At 38.2% G+C, this 21016-nt stretch overlaps 2 protein-coding genes and 2 pseudogenes across 3 annotated transcripts; 1 reads left to right on the top strand and 3 right to left on the bottom strand.

Moving 5' to 3' along the window:
- Positions 1-6187: 6187 nt before the first annotated feature.
- LOC117212854 (glucose dehydrogenase [FAD, quinone]-like) lies at positions 6188-8262 on the bottom strand. Its single transcript, XM_033457932.1, has 2 exons — positions 8123-8262; positions 6188-7710 (listed from the first exon to the last, which is right to left on the bottom strand). Exon 2 carries the CDS (start codon positions 7706-7708, stop codon positions 6209-6211), a length of 1500 nt encoding a protein of 499 aa, XP_033313823.1. The 5' UTR covers positions 7709-7710; positions 8123-8262; the 3' UTR covers positions 6188-6208.
- A 298-nt stretch (positions 8263-8560) lies between these two features.
- Positions 8561-10671, bottom strand: LOC117212850 (annotated as a pseudogene).
- A 323-nt stretch (positions 10672-10994) lies between these two features.
- Positions 10995-11617, top strand: LOC117212851 (annotated as a pseudogene).
- Positions 11618-15165: 3548 nt separating this feature from the next.
- On the bottom strand, positions 15166-20543 carry LOC117212849 (glucose dehydrogenase [FAD, quinone]-like). Of its 2 annotated transcripts, XM_033457916.1 has the most exons (5): positions 20472-20543; positions 20198-20374; positions 18403-18615; positions 17708-17878; positions 15166-17295 (listed from the first exon to the last, which is right to left on the bottom strand). In XM_033457916.1, the coding sequence occupies exons 3-5, from the start codon at positions 18584-18586 to the stop codon at positions 15755-15757; spliced, it is 1896 nt and encodes a 631-aa protein (XP_033313807.1). In that variant the 5' UTR covers positions 18587-18615; positions 20198-20374; positions 20472-20543; the 3' UTR covers positions 15166-15754. The 2 variants fall into 2 exon arrangements, with proteins under 2 accessions (XP_033313807.1, XP_033313808.1); XM_033457917.1 differs by lacking the exon at positions 20198-20374 and having other exon boundaries at positions 20472-20536.
- Positions 20544-21016: the final 473 nt, after the last annotated feature.

The raw sequence follows: 21016 nt of genomic DNA on the forward strand, positions 1-21016 counted from the left end.
GCCGAAACGAGAGATCCAGGTCGAAAGGAGGGCCGAGGTTGGCGCTTCCATGTCAGCGATAGGAATGTCTTCGGGCCAACGCGAAAAACGACCGATACACGTGAGGTGGTATGTCGTGACAGGTTCGGAAGGAATAGTCAGATGTATTCAACGATAAATTTTGATTAATTGTAATGCTTGATGAGTACACTAGGTTCTATTCGGTTCGCGGTGCACGGTTACAAGTTCGAGCTCGGATAGCTATGATCCGAGATGCGCTACGAGTGCGGACGATGATTGCGCGAGATGTCGAAGGCTTGGATAGTTAGTTGACTCGGACGAGCGATTGTAACGACCGTTGTGTGTTGACTCCCTGAGATAGACTGACTTTCCGTCACGATGCTGCTGCGAAGGGAAACTGTGCTGAGATGTCTAAGGATGCGAGGTCATCGGATTCGTTGAGAAAAGCTTTGGTTCGGAAAGTGAGGGAGATGTACCGGATGTCGGTTGTAAATTGTGCTACAAATATCCCTTTTATTTCTTTTATCATCGCCTGAAATCCTCTCTATTTTTTCCATCATTACCTCAATTCCTCTCTCCCTGGTTGGCGTCTCTTTTCTGACAAGCTGTAACTATCCAATGTGTTTTTCAAATCTTCCTTATCTCCCGCTTTACCCGCGTTCCTTGGTCTTCCTCCGTTTAACGCCATCTTTTGTTTCCCCGCCTTACTTCATTTGCCGCGCTTTTGCCTTCCTAACCTCTTCTCCGCCCGCGTGTTACCATCGCACCGAACCAAACCGAAAGTCGTAAATTGTGCTACATAACCTAAGCAGCGAAATTGTCGCGACGAACATTTTTCCAGTTTTTGTCGAAACGCGTAAATGAGGGGTTTGTGGTCGGTATAGGTTACGAAGTCTCCTATTGCGTAGTCGGACGCGTCTACCGTAAGGCTGACGGGCGCACCGGGTATCGGATGCGCTAGCATCGTGGCGTCCGTGTATATAGTGGGCAAAGTCCTCTAGGTGTGGTGGCGTATACCTGTTCCTTTTTGGCACGATGTGCAGAAGCGATGCCCACGGGCTTTTCGATGGTTGCATCACGCCTTGCTCAATCATGGGCTCAAATTCCACTTTTACCTGCTTGAGCCTATCCGGTGCGAGGCGGCGGAGTTGTAAATTGGCGGGCCTGGCTTGTATCACGCTGTGTCGAGCCTTCTCTTTCCCGTAAATCAACGGACGAGTGAGGCGAGGAAATTCCGCTAGCAGTTGGTGGTACGCTAAATCACCGGTTTTTATCGACGGGGCGTTGTCCGCGGCCGCGTGTCCCTTCGAAGATAACTGGGTCGTCGTATCTATTACGTCGTTTTTTATTACGTGGCTGCACGAGCAACCCGAAGTGACTTAGGAAATCCATGCCGATAATAGGTGTTTGGACGTCGGCCACGGTAAAATTCCACTTAAAGGCACACCGTAGGGACAAATTCAGGTGGATCGCGACGGTCCCGTACGTTGCCATTCGTGTCCCGTTAGCCGCGAACAACTCGTACTCGCTGTTTTTCGCGGGTCCGCGGATTTTGCTGCGCGGGTGGACACTAATGTCGGCGCCGGTGTCTACCAGATACGAAAATGCGGCTGGATATCAAGCCGACGTCGTTCGCCGCGTTCACGGACGGCTGGCCGCGTTTCCCGAATTCCAATTGCACGGTAAGTTGCATCTTCTCGCACGTTGCCGAAACGTCGCGTGGTAGAAATGTGGCGGATCGGTATGAACAGGACGCCGACAGGTCGAGGCATCAACGCGGCGCAACACCTCCCTGGCGATCCGCGGGTACCAACCGCCAACGCCAGAGGGCTACGACGACAACGAGTCTGTCTATCTTGCTAGTGGTCGAATATACGGGGCCATGATACAAATACCGCACCTAGCGAGACTCCCTCTACGCCTAAGGCAGGGACTACCGGGCATAGCCTTACTGACGAGTCCACCGGTAGTCCCAGGACGAAACGCAAGACTCTCTTTTCACCACCTAGCTCCAACTACACCTACAGAAACATAACCCATCTTGCCGTGGCGGGTCTCGGGATCTCGAACAGCGGCGGTATCTTGTACGACAGCGTGATCGTGGTCGCGGTTGTCGACGGTTATCCATGCACAACGCATTCATTTGCGCTTGCATGTGATTCATCTGATCTCTTAACGCGCTGATGGCGGCGGCGATCGAATCGCTCGTTCCGACGTTTTGTACAGGTGGACAGCTTTCCGCTGTTATCTGTGCTAACCACAGCAATTTGTCCTGGGTCCGGGCGTATGTCGTGGATGCTGTCGACGATTCGGGTCAGTGTTTCGGGCCTCTTATTCTGCATAGAGGCCAGGACATGCTGCACGTGAACCGGCAGCCGGCCTTCCCGCACGGTGAGAACGAAATCATCTGGTGTTGCGGGGGTGACGATGCTCCTCAAATCCCCGTAAAATTGGGAAGGCGTTCTGTCGCCTATTTGCTCGTTTTCAATTAGCTTCAATCTTTTGCAGACTTAAGAGCGGCGTTCGACAGACTAAACAGAGAGAAACTGGAGGAGAAAATGAGGAAAATGGGGATTAGCGGAAAACTAACCCGAAGAGATATACGAAGAAACAAGGAATGTAGTGAGAGTCAAGAACCACAACACAAGAGAATTTTGGACTGTGAGGGGAGTCAGACAAGGGTGCCCGTTGAGCCCGACGTTATTCAATATCTACGTGGCAGGACTGGAAGAAGAACTAGGGAAAGGACAGGCTGGGGGTATAGTGGTAGGAGAAAGAAAGGTATGTTCACTAACATATGCAGACGATATTGTGCTGATGGCTGATAGAGATGATGAGGAGCTAAAAGAAATGTTAAAGAGGTTCAAACAATTTTTTAAGGAAGCCGAATTATAACTGAGCACGGAAAAGACCAAAATAGTAGTCTTCGAAAAAAGAAGGAACAAAAGGAGACAAAGAAAATGGAAATGGGGAGAGCAAGAATTAGAAGAAGTGGACAAGATAAGACACCTAGGGTACATACTGCAGAGATGAGAAGCACATACAAGACAGGAAAAAGAGAGCAACAATAGCAATGAAGAAAACATGGAGCGTGAGAGAAAGAATATTCAAACAGGACTACAAAAGGAGAATGAAGATGTTTGGAGCACTGGTAGAGAGCGTGGCGCTGTTTGGAGCAGAGGCATGGGGCTGGAACATGGAAGAAAGACTGGATAGTGTACAAAGGAGATATGCGAAATGGATATTAGGCTTAGATATGACAACACCAAATTATATATTGATAGAAGAATGGAAATAAAAAGAAAAGCGTTAAAAAGAGCAGCAAGGTATGAAGAGAAAGCCTTAGAATCAAAAGAGGAATTAGTAAAGGAGTGTATAAAGGAAAGAGAGGGAAACTGGGGAAAAGGCCTTGAAGGGAGAAGAGCAAGAAAGAGAAAGAAGGGACTAGAAGAGGTGAGAAAGGGAGGGACGCAGATAGAAGCAGGAGAGAAGCAAGAAAGGATGACAGCAGACCAAATTATAGAAGAAAGAAGAAAGAGAGAAGCAGAAGAAAGGGGGAAAAAGATAAGGGAATCCAAATATAATATACACTACAGAAATATAGCCAAAGAAAAATTACCAAAGTACTTAGAAGGGAGGATAAAGTGGAAGGACAGAATACTGGCAAGATTCAGATGTGGAAACGAGACCAAAGCAAGGAATACTGGAAAGAAGAGGGAGAAAAGAGATGCAGACTATGTAGAAGGAGAGAAGAAGACCTGAGACATGTAATAGAAGAATGTGAAATAACGGGAGGACCAAAGGACATAGGAAAAACGCTATATGAGATTGGAGAAGGTTTAACAGAACTGAAAGCAATAATAGAGAGGAGAAGGGCAAACGACAGGAAGGATGCACAGCAAGGAGGCTAGAGACCAAAGTTGCAATAGTTTTTAGTCATTAGTTCCTAATTTGTAGTTTCTAGTTTTAGTTTTCAGAGATAGAATAATTAAGATAGTGCAATAGAATAGAGTGGAAAAGAGGGGAGGTAGACATATAAGAAGAGAAATAGACATAAGGGATGTAAAACCGAAAGGCATGGACTAAGCAATAATAAATAAATTCATGTTGGTGCTTATGCCACAGATATTATTATCAAGTTAAGAAATAGTACAGCAGAAACTGTAAAAACATGCGAAAGATTAGAGATCTTTTTTAATTGCCAAAAATTTCATTGGTTCGCCTTTCAAGGTATAATAAAAAGACTCGCATCTAATGAGCTATTTTTTAACTCCTTAATACACTTACTACTACTACTACTACTACTACACATACTGCTACTTTATACACTAGCAATCAAGACACACATATTAATTATGACATCGAGTATGTTGCATTTGTGACAGATTTAAATGAAAAATTAATAAACAAGGTGTTGTAAATGTATGTCAGTACTTCAGAATTTTCCAAATTTATCTTAGCCATCTTGAAGACTGCAGTGAAAAAAGAAAATATGCAAACGCTTGATTTCTTCATTAGTAGATAAAACCAAAACGACAGATAGGAATAAGTGGAAACCTGAAATGTCTAAGCAGCATTACATTACTTCCCAACCTGCGAGACGCCAATAAAATATTATTAAAATATTAGTTTTCATACCATAATGTCCACAAATAAATAATTTAATATAAAAATAAATATACATGTACGCATATACTATAGAAAAACCATGTTATTATTATGTTAATCAGAGTTTTCAGTTTCCTGTTTGTAATAAAGTTTTTATTAACTAACCTAAAATCGATCGCACACATTACAGCCAATATCACTGCCTTAATCGTTAATTTCTGCAACAAACTAATTTTCTCATGTCATTTAATAACCCCTTAACCTACAACTATGGGCATAGCCCGCAGTAGGACGATCAGACCAAATGTAAATATTACGGGCATTTACGGGCATTTTTTTTACAGGTTAAGGGTTAATACCTTTAGACACTCTGTTTACTTCGCTGTATGTAATCCTACAGTCATTTGTATAATCTCGCAATAAATCAATCGTTTCTGTTTTTGCTTTGCATAGTTAATTTTTTATTATGTTGAGTTCGTTGTATACGAGCAATCCTTGTCCGCACGATATCACTGCAATCATACGTCCTTCTCTGTTTTCTCAATTAAGAACAACGAAGACAGACATATGGTCGCAGTAATATCTCGCGGAGTTGTACTTATCTAACTGTACACTTACCGTGAAGAAGTGTCAATCTTGTTGATTAACAAGCAACTAATATTAATATTAAACCATATCTGGTCTGCAGGAAAATTAATTACCTGTTCTGTCAACATTTCCATTTGATTCAGCGCGTTTCGTTGTTCGCCGAAACCAAGTGCGTATTGGCTCAAATACAGCAATGATCCAGTAGTTGCCGGCGCATGATCGACAACAGTGTGTACACGCCTTAATAATTGATGAACAAGGTTTTCAACGTAATTTCCTCATTTTTCATTTTCGACTAGTTGAATTGCCGAAATTTTGTAACGCCTATGGCCCAACTGTCTGTATGCAGGTGTCAAAAAGAACCAACAATCTCTTGGGTCAGCAAATATACTGCCAGCATTATCATCAGCCATAAGTTTAATGTATGTAGGAGTTGACCATAAATTGAATTATAGTAAAAAATAATTCGATTCTTGTACATATCTAATTTTATTTTAAAGCATTCTGTAATTTATTATTTATAAAAGTAGACAGGATGATTCGATTTTCTTTGTCTGTACCACTATAATAAACATACATACAGATATTGTAAATTCACATTGTTACGCTATTCAGAAAGTCGACTGCATTCCATCAAATATGTATGTACAAATCATATCCACAGGATGAAGGAAAGAAATTACGAAATATAGTACTCAACGTCTGTAACAATTTTTCTTCATCGACGCTATGCTTATCTCACACTATACATTTCGATTGCAATGCAAAATATCAACATCAAAGGAACGTAACAGGAAAAATTGTTGAACCGCTGCTTTACTAACTGTTTGTTCCCCGATAAGTTCGGATAAACAGACTATATTCTGACGCGAATTCCGCTATTCGCAATATACGATGAAAATATATTTCGAGTTCATAATTATACGTTTCTATTATGCAATAAACAATAGCAGTCGCTGTAAATTAATTTGCAAAAACTGCTCACTTATTTGAGATATTACAAAACAATTATTCACTGTAAACTCCGTTTCTTGAACCAATCCTCTTTTACCATATCGGCACCCTTCTCTGCGATCATGATAATCGGCGCATTGGTATTACCACTGACTATGTTTGGCATAATCGAGCCGTCTATGACTCGAAGTCCGGTGACTCCGTAAACTCGAAGCCGAGGGTCTACTACAGCCGTTGGATCCGAATTAGGCCCCATTTTGCAAGTACCCACTGGATGATATAGAGTCGTGGCATAGAATCTGATCACGCACTCCCAGTATGGATCGGTATACATAGGAATATTCGTGCAGCCAGAAAATGGTTTCGGTAATAATTTGCTTCCATAACGTCTAAATGATGCAGTTTTACTCATCTCGACCACAAACTTAATTCCTTCTACCAATCTCGCCACATCGTCCGGGGTTTCGAAGTAGTTGGGATAAATCAACGGGTAATCGAAGGGATTGTTGCTTCGAAGCTTGATAACCCCTCTACTTTTCGGCCTTATAAGCGTGGGAATCGCAGTCCATGCGTCCTTATTAAGAAACTCCCCAAATACAGCATCGTAGTATTTTCTATTCAGACCGTAAATCTTTCTAAGAGTTCTGCCGCCGTCGGTGTTCTCAGCCAATGCCGCAAAATGCAGTTGCATGTCTGGGAAATCGTCGGAGGCATTCGTGTATTTGGTATTGATAAAAGCTAGTCCTTCGACACCTCCTGGCTCTGACAAAGGACCGTCACCGAATATGGCGTATTCCAGCAAATATCGAATATCGTACAACCTGCTCTCTACCAACGATACTTCTTCATTCAGCAAGAATGCAAGGCCTCCCACCACTACATGGTCTTGAAGGTTATAACCCACACTTAAATTTTGAATAACTGGTATCCCGTGTTCCTTTAAGTGTTCTCCAGGACCTATTCCGGACAACATCAGCAATTGAGGGCTGTTGATAGATCCTGCGGAAACTATCACCTCCTTGCTGGCATTGATGCGCAACGTGCTTCCGTCTCTAAAGAACTCTACACCGTAAGCCCTCTTTGACGACGGATCTATTAAAATTTTCGTAACATGTGCGTGCATAGCGACGTGTAAATTCTTACGCGCGCTGGCAGGCCGCAGGAAGGCCTTCCCCGTGGAGCACCGGCTCCCATGTCTAATGGTCGCCTGAGCAATCGTAAAGCCAGTCTGCCGTTCTCCATTAATGTCTCTATTCTCGTAACCCATTTCTCGTCCTGCTCGAAGGAACGCATCGGCCAGTGGTGTGTGCCATTTTGATTCTTCGACAGTTAGGTAACCCCCTGTCGAATGATACGGAGTCTTGCTGTAGTTCTGATTCCGATAGTCTTCCGATTTTTTGAAATAACTCAGGACGTCCTTGTAGGACCATCCTGGATTGCCCAGTTGTTCCCAGATGTCGTAATCTTTTTTGTTACCACGAACATAGAGCATGTAATTTATCGTGCTGCTGCCTCCGATCACTTTGCCACGTGGCCACCGGCAGCGACCCCCCTCCATCGCTGTAGGCAGAATTTGCGATAAAACATGGAAGACAATGCGAATAATATGTAATCGATTATTAATGTTGGTTGGTGATTGATGTGAGTTTATATCTCTTTGGGTGCGACGATAAGATCATTTGCCAGTTAACGTTAATGGGTTAACGTTAGAACTACGTAAACGTACCTAAATATTATATATAGGTCGGTATAATTCAGACAATATTAGTTAAACTAAATAGATCTATACAATTATTTAACTATTTAAGCAAAAATCTGTATTAATCTTGTTAAAGATATGTTATGCATGTTTCTATGAATTTTAAAAATCAAAATTTCCCGCCACTCATATAGACGTATTGGGTAATTCTGATATTAATATTTATTAGGATGTATAGTTATGCGTCCATTAATATTATTAGATATTAATTACCTCTACAGTAATTTGGATTGGGCTCCGTCGTGTATTTCCAGTCGATCTCGGTGAGCTGCAGATTGGCGGCAAGAAGCGGAATATCATATATAACGCTTCCATCGCCACCTGCTTCCAAAAGGAGTACGTTCCAGTCTTCTATCTCGGACAAACGATTCGCCAAGACAGTTCCTGTAATATGAAAAAATTAATTTATTTAAATATCTCAAATATTTTTATATCAAAAGTTGTTAGTTGAAATTCAAAATTTGTCGATACTACAAATAGGATTTCATGATAAACCTAAAATATGTTTACAGAATACATCTGAAATTCGTTTATACGTAGGCAATAGGAAGTTAAAATTTGTACGCCAATTTGCATAAGAACGCGCAACGTCATAACTATACTACATAACAGATGCATTCTTTCTTCCACGTAAACATACAGTTATGTTTGTCTCTGTCACACTTTTATTAGGTTTATCATGGAATTTGTGTCGATGGCATCGAAAGAACATACCCGCAGAACCGCCACCTACAACTATGAAATCGTAAGACGGCATCAATAATTTAGAAGGAACATTCGTCGCGGAGTAATTAACAAACAAGTACGTGACATATAACGACACGCTCAAGAACATCGAAAGCACCGATGCGATCTTTCCCGATTGCAATCCTCCGAGAATATTTTTTACGACATCCATTTTGCACTTCTCCGGTTTCCCCTGTCAACCTGTAATAATAAGTCTTGTTACCTTTCTAGTAATCTTGCCTTTCTATGCCTAATAATCTTTCTAATGATTTTTACGCGTATTACGATTTTGTCCAGTTCATATTTCGTCTTTGATAAATAAAATAAATAAATAAATAAATATTTGTTTTTGTAAATTTGTTCTCGACAAAAGATTAATAAAAGCATGTGTGTTTAACGAGCGAAGCTAATTTAATTCTTGCTCACAAAAAATGAAATCGGATCCTGTACCTTTGAACCATGGTACAATTTGCCTTACACAGACTAATTTGAATAATAGTTTGCACGTAATGACATTTACAGGTATCGTACGATGCTGAATATTACAGCAATAAATTTTGTTACTGTCACTATATCTCTTCCACAGACAGATCATAACATCGTCAGGTGGAAACGTACCGCAACGTACCAAAAACGACCGTTAAATCTGTACATTTCTGAGGTCAGTTGCTTGATACGTTTCATGGGTACGTAGTACACACAACGAAAAAATTCTTTAACCGCATCGATACGGAACATGACAAACATTCAGTAAATATTAATAAAATGATACGGAAATCTCCAACCGGTCGTGTTACATTTTCTACGTCTGTTTATCTCAAAAGATCTATTTTTTAAATTATTTGTATATTTATTTATTTTACTCATTTACTGATACCTCATTTGTTCCTTCAGACGGCTTTGGGGCTTTCATTGTTACATTCTTGATCAACTTATCTCTAACATATAATAGCGCAATAAATATCTCTTTGGTAATTAGTTAGAAAGGCGTACACCTCGCCAATTGGATGACCTTGAAACGCGTTATCAAGGTTGACATTCTGTACAATCTTTTCCTATAACTATAGACACCGCCCTATCTTAGTTACCGAGATATTCGCAAAAGACTTCAATTAAATTTTCATTACGATTGCAATTCGCCCTAGGACAGGCGGCCAAATCTTCCGAACGAAGCTTAACTCACTAGTGCGGAGATAGCAATTTTTAATTATACACAACCCCAGAAAATGGATCATAAGTCCGGCTGAATTTATAATGATTCTCGATAAATTAATTGACACATGGACTGTTGTATCTTTCACCGATCCTCAATTGGTCAACAATGTAACAAATAATTCTACCGCCACTGAAAAATTGTTTACAGAAGAGACATTGCTAAGAAATTGAAATTAAGAAAAAGAAATTGATCAATGACTTATGGGTTCGGCTGTATTAATAGCGGATGGCACAAAATAATATTCGATAAACTGACTGATGCATGGAATGCCGCACTTAATACCAACCTTCAATTAGTCGAAAGTGTCAGATATATACCTTTATTTATTGAGAAATTGTTTACAAAGAAAAACTTATAAAATTAATTGTTAAATAAAACATATTAAACATAAATATCTTTATACCTTGAAAACTAACGTCGAGTGACAGGTGTATGTAGATGTAGTAAAAAGTTGTCCAGAATGTTTGTTTTGACAAAATGTTTCGGTATCATCCAAATTGATGAGTTGTATCCTATTCTAAACAATTCTCTATTTGACATGTACACAAATGGCGAATAAAACTGTCAGATATTGGAAAACCTATAACATATACGAGAATGTTATATCTTATGACGTAGAAGATCAGAAATAACGGAAAAATCGAATATTAGCGAAAATGCGGAGATTTTGAGAATACGTACGTGGGTTGAACCTCAAACGTAAGAGAATGCACCGATCAAACGCAAAGTGCGGAGACGAATGCTTCTTCGCTAGTGATCTCCCGTGTACTCGATCTTGACTAATTATTCTGCAACATAGCTTATATGCAACGAAGAACATATAAATATACGTCAAACAAATATATGCATGTTTCTTATGTAGTCTATACATACCTTGAAGAAAACTTGTGAAGAAAAAAAGTGGATGCTAAGATATGTGTTGCTCGTAACCATGGACGACAAAACAACAACCTTATTTGAAATGACTAGTTACGTAATTGTTGTATTAAATAATATTTTAAACGAATTATGTTACATTTTTCACGTATGTGCCATATTCTTGCCGATAAGAAGCACAATTCAATGATCAGTAATTAACACTAGGTTTACGGGACCCGCCAATTTGATGGATTTCCAACTTCGAAACGAAATATCTGAAAAACCATGGCATTAATTTCAACCATTTTGCATCGTAAATTAATCATTTCACCTAAAGAATTTATGCACAAAATTATTTTTTCCTAGGCCTTCTAATTTTTGAAATCTGTATGTAGTACATCTATCTCTACGAAACCCGTCAAATTGACGGGCTAACTGATTTCATGAACAAACCGTTTTTCAAAGACAGTGTGCAAAAGTTTCAGTTATTGTAGACATTTCCCATTATTGTCTCCGCTTACTGTAAGTATTCTCAGTATTTTCTTTTTTTTCTATCAATCCCCCTCTTCTAGCAATCACGAGTAAATCCAGGAGATATAATAAGATGTTGAATAAAATTGTCAACATTAATGAAGATTGTTCTGAGGATACCTCCGTAGAAGATCAATATGAATTAGGCCAAAGCGAAGCTGACAGTGAAATTTCTGAATACACTGAAAGTGGAGAGACAGAAGGATCTTCGAATAATGAAGACGAAAACTTCTTAAAAGTATATCGTAACAAGGAAATGATGATGATTCTTTCTAGTTCTGACTCCGATTGAAAAAACTCCGAATGAAAGAACGCGCATTGCAAGCATATCTCAAAATGTAATGGGTGAAATTGAAATTTCAATTGACGGGACATAGTGGATAAATGCGAAACGCGTGTGGATCCACGCGTAGGACGCCCATTCGTATGATATTCAAGGATGTCGCAAGGCCTAGTGGCTATGCTAAGAGAAATATTATATCGGGTTGTATAACTAGCGCTTTCGAATTGATAATTGACAGACACATAATGGAATATTGCACTGAAACCGAGACCTATCGAGTTTAAGAAAAACAAACTGTATAATCACAAATGCTGAGTTACGTAATTTTCTAAAAATTATATATGTCTGGGACACAAATGAAGCGAGATCGTTAGAAGTTTCCGAAAGATTACATAAATTTCTTTACATAAATTCGCGCTGATATTCGAAATACGGGAAAGATTTATTAGTAATAACCAGGCTTGTTAGAATGGACATAAAAATTTTCAACGGCAGCCCGATACAGGTTTATGCAATATATGCTGAATAAGCTTCATAAATTTGGCATTAGGTTTTCATTATCAGTTGAAGTTCAAACAAAATATATTTTAGATGGTTCGATTGATTTAGAAACTCGATGCTCAAGGGAACAGAGCGCAAAATGACTTTGTTTTCCTCACATTTGTATAAATCCGTTCCAGGAACCATTGCTTTTTACCATAAAACAATGTTTGGTGTGGACGTGGTCGACCAGATGGCACGCAAGTATAGTGTAAAAGCAGGGAGTCTCCAATGGCCTCTTCAAGTATTTTTCAATATTTTAGATGTCGGCGATAAGCGTGTGAATATTATGTAAAGAGTGCATCCGATCGAAAATATCCAGGAAGGAATTCATATTTTGTTTAGCCGAGGAATTATCTGGAGAAAACGAGGAAAACATTTTCCAAAGATCAGACGGTTCATTTCTGTGACGTCACAAGTGCGAAAAATTTGTCAAGTGGATTATTGCAAAAAAATATTGCAAAAAAACAACATTCAGTATATTTGCAAAAAGTGTGTTCAATAGATATGATTACCCTGTATCGTTAATGTTATTGTTATTTTTTTTAGTGATAATTTGAAAAAAGACTTTTTATTTATTAACAATTTATTTAAACGCGAAGTCTAATATTGTTCTTTTCAGACTCAATTTGAATAAATCGATTTTTTAAAGAAAATTGCGTATTTTCGTTTACCCGTCAATTTGACGGGTCCCGTAGAGATAGATACACTATATACGGATTTCAAAAATTAGAAGGCCTAGGAAAAAATAATTTTGTGCATAAATTCTTTAGATGAAATGATTAATTTACGATGCAAAATGGTTAAAATTGGTTTTTGAGATATTTCATTTCGAAGTTCGAAAAATCCAGTGTTAAATGCCCTCCATCTTGTACCGCAAATCAGACAAAGTATCGAGTGTAATTATATCAGTTACTTTTAGTGTTGCTATTCGTAGTTTTCGCCATTTACCTCTTCACGTTTCTCCAAAGAGTGTCGGAACGATGCTCTGACTGATCTTGCACAGCTATACCTTTCTGCGGGGTGATATCCTCCTTTCTTTTGAATGGATACGCGCGCAGAAAGCGCGCAATTCAAATACTACTACAGCAATTAAAAAATAAAGCAGGACGAATAATACAAATCTCACCACTGAACGAGAGGTACGATTTCAGACGAAGATATTTACACTGAGGAGCAAACGCAATAAAACATAGCCTACTTCTATTTGGATATGACGATCTTTCCAACGATGAGAAAATTAATCAAACCGGCTGAGTGGTTTTTGAGGTTACCTTGGACATACTGGCACCCTTATATGAAGATCTTCTTGCTTTATAATTTTAATATTGGCGGAGAATTTCGATATGCCAACTAGTGTCAGAAAATTAAACTGTGAGTATGTCAGGTATCGATAATATGATCAATGTTCAAATCGACATGAGTATGATAAAATTATTTTATGCGTGTAGAGGTTATGTGAAGAGGATATAAGTGCGTGAGAATTAATGACGAGATTACTTGTTGCAACCGCCGAATATATTTAAATCGATAAATTAGTACACAGCCGTAAACGTGAGACGTTGGTACGAAGTATAAATCGCAGAATATAATCGCGGAATCAATACTTGTAAAGGCTTATCGCGTAACTTGATAGACGCTCGTGAGATACTCAGAAAATACTCTCGATGCTGTTGTCTTCGTTTATTTATACTGGTGGAGGGAAAGTCGAAAAATTGAAATTCGTCTTGATTCGACTTGCATATAGCGGCGACATTGTTTCCGCCCGAGGTTTATTTATTGTTATGTTTCATGCATCAAGGCTAAGACCATGTCCTGAGGCAAAACAACAGCGAGGCTGTCGACTCGCGTCGTCCTGTGACTCCTGTGCCGCTGTATGCGGTTATATAAATTTGTGCAATGGATATTTCTCGTAGGCAAAATAAAAGTAGAATACAGTAACCGATATTCATACGTACACATATGTATTTATATTCGGACATTCTGTAACACAGAATAACTTTTGTAAAATTGGACCGAAAGATTCGAGTTTTTCTTTAAATGTTAGAAGAATGGGTTTACTAGATGACGTCTAAAAATTTGTAGAAAGTTGCAACTGGGCCGAATCGGGAAGAAGAAAATAAAGGTCATTCTTTACAACTTGTTTATCTGCTGCTGTAATAGAACTTTAAACAATACGTCTTGATGATTTAAAAATTTTAACCATTTGTAACTTATAGCAATGTTTGCCCATCTCGATGATCTCTCCAGCATGTACGTTACTGACATGAATGTACAAAACGTATTGCTCAAATTTTCATTGTGGGTTCAGGTAAAAAAGTTTCTGAACAACACTAGTTCGTTTCTTGTACGTTGAGTTATCCCCAATACAAATACTGCACCAAGTGGTCAAATGCTGTAGCCGTTCCTCATTAGCGAATACAAGAACCTATTGAGTTTCCGTTATCGACGAACCGCAGACACAGACTAGTTATACGAATAGACAAATCACCTCAGAAATCTTTGTAGCCCAGCGCAACCACCATACCGACATAGAAATTTGTTGAAGTGGTCACCACTTATAAGAAAACTCTACATCTGGTCTTTTTAGTTTTCTTAAGCACTCGAGCCATCGACAGCGTGTAGACAAAAGACTGCGACGAAGACAGATCATAAACAGTAGACAGGCGACGTTGGCTTCCGGGTTTTTTCAGTTATTGGGTAACACAGCTAGCGTGCGGATCTGGACCAGTTCAAATTGTATTCTTAGTTATAATTACACTTCTATTTAAATATATTTTCTGCCTTACAATTTATCCACGAGTTTTCTCTGTTTACACATCGAATAACCTCAACAAAATTCAATATTGACATTAGTGTCCTCTACTCGTAAACAACGACACCGTGATTAAGTATTTACTAAAGAAGCGTGTTATTTCGTGGATGCTGTTTATTGTATTATAGATACACGCATTTAAAAAAAATTACACGGGCGAGCAAAGCTCCGTTTCACAAAGGACATAAATTGGTTATGGTCTGAATTAAGTGCTGTCAGAAATATCTATCATTAAATTGAATGACTTGAAAATCATAAAAGGTCTTTAAAAATTTCTTTCACAGATATATCATACATGTATATACTTTAATAAACAAAGTTTATGGGTTACATGTTTATAATTTACATCGTATTTCACTGTCTAAAGGAAAATCAATACGCTTAATAATTTATGAGAGTCTCATTTGTTGACGAAAAGAATTTCAATAATTTTCATACTGCGATTATCTATAGTATCTCCTTTTATCTTATATACTATGCTTATACTATATACTACTTTATACACTATAATTAACCTGTGTCTAGAGAACGAAGGAAATAAATTACAAGATGAATGTCCGTAACAATTTTTCATCATCGATGTTATGCTTTCCTCATGTTCTAGAATACAATAGTAATGCAATAAATGAACCATAACATCAAAAGTATGTAATAGGTGAAATCGTAGAACTCCTACATTTTTAACCGTTTGTTCTCCGATAAGCTCGGATAAACACAATTTTAACGGACTAACTTGCGCTTCTTAAAATTTAACTTACTTGATATTCATTTGATGAAATGAATATATTCATATACATAATATATGATGAAAATTTACTCTGAGTTAATAATTATAAGTTTCCATTATGTAATATAAACAATAACAGTCGATGTACATTAATTTTCATCATTCGAAATACTACAAAACAAATTATCCACTCTCAAATTCCGTTTCATCAACCATTCCTCTTTTATCATATCGGCACCCTTCTCTGCGATCATGATAACCGGAGCATTGGTATTACCACTGACTATGTTTGGCATAATCGAGCCGTCTATGACTCGAAGTCCGGTGACTCCGTAAACTCGAAGCCGAGGGTCTACTACAGCCGTTGGATCCGAATTAGGCCCCATCTTGCAAGTACCCACTGGGTGATACAGAGTCGTGGCATAGGATCTGATCATGCACTCCCAGTATGGATCGGTATACATAGAAATATTCGCGCAGCTAGACGATGACTTCGGTAATAATTTGCTTCCATAACGTCTAAATGATGCAGTTTTACTCATCTTGACCACAAACTTAATTCCTTCTACCAATGTCGCCATATCTTCCGGGCGTTCGAAGTAGTTGGGATAAATCAACGGGTGATCGAAGGGATTGTTGCTTCGAAGCTTGATAACCCCTCTACTTTTCGGCCTTATAAGCGTGGGAATCGCGGTCCATGCGTCCTTATTAATAAACTCCCCAAATGCAGCATCGTAGTATTCTCTATTCAGACCGTAAATATATTTAAACACTCTGCCGCCGTCGGTGTTCTCAGCCAATGCAAAAAAATGCAGTTGCATGTCTGGGAAATCGTCGGAGGCATTCATGTATTTGGTATTGACAAAAGCTAGTCCTTTGACACCTCCTGGCTCTGTCAAAGGACCGGCTCCGTATATGACGTATTCCAGCAAATATCGAATATCGTACAACCTGCTCTCTACCAACGATACTTCTTCATTAACCAAGAATGTAGGGCTTGTCACAATTATATGGTCTTGAAGATTATGACCCACACTTAAATTCCGAATCACTGGTATCCCGTGTTCCTTTAAGTGTTCTTCAGGACCTATTCCAGACAACATCAGCAATTGAGGGCTGTTGATAGATCCTGCGGAAACTATCACCTCCTTGCTGGCATTGACGCGCAACGTGCTTCCGTCTCTAAAGAACTCTACACCGTAAGCCTTCTTTGACGACGGATCTATTAAAATTTTCGTAACATGTGCGTGCATAGCGACGTGTAAATTCTTACGCGCGCTGGCAGGCCGCAGGAAGGCCTTCCCCGTGGAGCACCGGCTCCCATGTCTAGTGGTCGCCTGAGCAATCGTAAAGCCAGTCTGCCGTTCTCCATTAATGTCTCTATTCTCGTAACCCATTTCTTGTCCTGCTCGAAGGAACGCATCAGCCAGTGGTGTGTGCCATTTTGATTCTTCGACAGTTAAGTAACCCCCGGTCGAATGATACGGAGTCTTGCTGTAGTTCTGATTCCGATTGTCTTCCGATTTTTTGAAATAACTCAGGACGTCCTTGTAGGACCATCCTGGATTGCCCAGTTGTTCCCAGATGTCGTAATCTTTTTTGTTACCACGAACATAGAGCATGTAATTTATCGTGCTGCTGCCTCCGATCACTTTGCCACGTGGCCACCGGCAACGACCCCCCTCCATCGCTGTAGGCAGAATTTGCGATAAAACATGGAAGACAATGCGAATAATATGTAATCGATTATTAATGTTGGTTGGTGATTGATGTGAGTTTATATCTCTTTGGGTGCGACGATAAGATCATTTGCCAGTTAACGTTAATGGGTTAACGTTAGAACTACGTAAACGTACCTAAATATTATATATAGGTCGGTATAATTCAGACAATATTAGTTAAACTAAATAGATCTATACAATTATTTAACTATTTAAGCAAAAATCTGTATTAATCTTGTTAAAGATATGTTATGCATGTTTCTATGAATTTTAAAAATCAAAATTTCCCGCCACTCATATAGACGTATTGGGTAATTCTGGTATTAATATTTATTAGGATGTATAGTTATGCGTGCATTAGTATTATTAGATATTAATTACCTCTACAGTAATTTGGATTGGGCTCCGCCGTGTATTTCCAGTCGATCTCGGTGAGCTGCAGATTGGCGGCAAGAAGAGGAATATCATATATAACGTTTCCATCGCCACCTGCTTCCAAAAGGAGTACGTTCCATTCTTCTATCTCGGACAACCGACTCGCTACCACGGCTCCTATAATCATGTAAATTGGTAGAACATTATAAAACATAAGTAAGAAAACATCAATCTACTCAAATATTAGAAATACTTTTATTTCAAAAATTTGTGGTTTAATATCAAATCATCGAAAAAGGAAAAATATTTAGTTCATAGCACAAAATGGATTTCGTGATAATCCTAAAATATGTTGCAATAATGTATAATTTATACGATATTTATAATGTAATATATATTTATAACATATTATAAAATAAACTTAAATTACGTTTATATGCAGGAAAGGTGAAGTTAAAATTTCCTTGTTAATATATACAACACGCATAACGGCATTAAATGTACTGCACAACAGATAGAGCGGCTAAAAGAAAGGTGTAATGGGTAATCGAGATGTGTATATTGTTAGATTTGTGTGTTACTTTATTATATGGATAATAAAGCGCTCCATCTCGCGTGAAAACACACAGATACGCGCTTCTTTCTCATACTTTCATTTCGTTTATGATGTAATTTTCTATCGACATCATGAAAAAACGTACCTGCAGAACCGCCGCCTACGATTATGAAATCGTAAGATGGCAAGAGTGATTCGGAAGGAAGATTCTTCGAGGAATAATTAACAATCGAATATATGACGTATAGCAATACGGTTAAGAGAATGGAAATCGTCGATCTGATCATTTCTGATTGGAATCCTCCCAGAATATTGCGGCTGACATCCATTTTATACGTCTCCGATCTTCTTTATCGAACTGTAACATTAAGATATAACAGTTTACCAATTATCTTTCATAAACTTCTGCAAGTGACCACTCGCGGCAATTTAATGAGTTTTCCCATTGACCATAGCACACAATAAATCCTTTTCAAATGCGTAACAACATATAATTGTAATATCGGAAATTTAGGATATAAATTTTTCCCCGATTACTTACAATTTATTAATATTGAATTGAATATACAGGTGTTAATTGGACAGAAAACGATGTTTGTTTAACCGAAACTAAATGCGATACTCGTATCAGTCCCAAGTAACTTTACAGTTATCTGGCAACTTTCGCCACAACGAACTTAGCACTCTCACTCTGTCTCTCACTGTCTCTCTCACTCTCTCTTTCTCTCATTAGCAACTCTACAACTCTACAACTTGATTAATTTTTTCAACTCTACTCTTCGATGTCTCGATCAATTCTAACTCTCGCAACACACATACTTTTCGACTGGCATACTTTGATCTCTCGGACACCCAAATATAATGCTATGTTTGAGAAGCTGCTAAGTTCTCGCGCATAATGTTATTGGTACTAGAGAGGTTAGAATTTCTTACACTTATAACGTATTAAGGTATAAATGTGTAATTAATATGCGCATTTGGGTGATGTTAGCGCGTCTTTAACTTAATATCTACAGGATATATATAAGAAAAATATATTGAGACGATTTCGATGCAGCTTATATTTAGTTCTTCAAAAAATTGTTCCTGCAAAATTGATCCTCTTCCTCTGAGAGAAAAATATCATGACCTTGATAAGTAAAAATGTACTATAGCTGATAAGTAATGGAAATTGGATCTACAAATATCTGGAATTAACTGTTACACAAAGCACTAAATGTATCAAAGAAACTCGTTGGACAGCGTCCATATGGAAACTACTAAGCATTCAGTAATCTCGAACATAATGATACGTAAACCTTCACCCGGGCTTGTTACATTTTTTATGCTAATTTAATTTGGAAGATATATTTATTACTTTATTTATTTGTGTATTATAGCTATTTACTGATATCTGGATGTTACACTGTCTATTTACTTTTCTCCAAGACATAGTAGCGGAATAAATATTCTTTTATGGTAATTATTCTATAGAAGGTACTCATAACCGATTTGAATAATGTTGAAACACATTTTGAAGATGGACATTCTGAGCAATATTTTTCTATATTTGTAGACGCCGCTTGGCCTGGGTTACCAAGGCATTCGCAAGAATATATTTAAGTTACGACGACACCTCTTCCTGCAACAGGCGACCACACTTTCATATAAACCGAATTAAACAGCACTCACTAGTGAGAGAGATAACTATTTTTAATTTTATACGAATATGAAAAAGAAATTGATTAATGGCTTATGGGTTGGGCTGTATTAATAGCGGATGGCACAAAATAATATTCGATAAACTGTCTGATGCTTGGGATGCTGCACTTAATACCGACCGTCAATTAGTCGAAAGTGTCAGATATATATACCTTTATTTATTGAGAAGTTGTTCACAGAGAAAAAACTTGTAAAACGAATTGTTAAATAAAACATATTAAACATAAATTTCGTTCTACCTTGAAAACTAACGTCGAGTGACAGGTGTATGTAGATGTAGTAAAAAGTTGTCCAGAATGTTTGTTTCGACGAAATGTTTCGGTTTCATCCAAATTGATGAGTTGTATCCTATTCTAAACAATTCTCTATTTGACATGTACACAAATGGCAAATAAAACTATCAGATATTGGAAAACCTATAACATATACGTGAATCTTATATCTTATGGTGTAGAAGATTAGAAATAACGGAAAAATCGGAAGCGAAAATGCGGAGACTTTGAGAATACGTACGTGGAATGAACGTCAAACGGAAGAGAGTGCACCGATCAAACGCAAAGCAAGGAGGCAAATGCTGCTTTGCTAGCGAACCTTTGAATACTCAATTCTAATTAACTATTTTGTTTCTATTCATCAGTTATCTCATTATCATCTGGTCAATTCATAGTTCATATATAACAAAAGACATATAAATATGCACCAAATAAATATATGCGTGCTTCCTATTTAGCATACGTTCATTAGAAATGAAAATAACATGAAAATAAATTAGTCAAGTATGCGCTAAGAAATGTGCTGCTCACAAATATCAGCGAGAAAATATAACTATTAGTTAAAATAACTTTACATAATGGTTGTGTTAAAGATTGTTTTGAATAAATTATGTTACATTTTTGGGAATTCACCGGATGTGTGCCATTTAATTTTGTTATATCTCATTCTGTTGCAGATACTAAGGTGATTTTGAACTTTTTTAAGCTCAATGTTCTTTTTTTGTAAGTTCTACGTCATAGCCGATAAAAAGCACAATCCAATGATCTGTCATAAGGTGACCCTGA

The sequence above is a fragment of the Bombus bifarius genome, unplaced genomic scaffold (genome assembly GCF_011952205.1).
Source record: "Bombus bifarius isolate JDL3187 unplaced genomic scaffold, Bbif_JDL3187 scf7180000008401, whole genome shotgun sequence".
NCBI classification, from domain to species: Eukaryota; Metazoa; Arthropoda; class Insecta; order Hymenoptera; family Apidae; genus Bombus; species Bombus bifarius.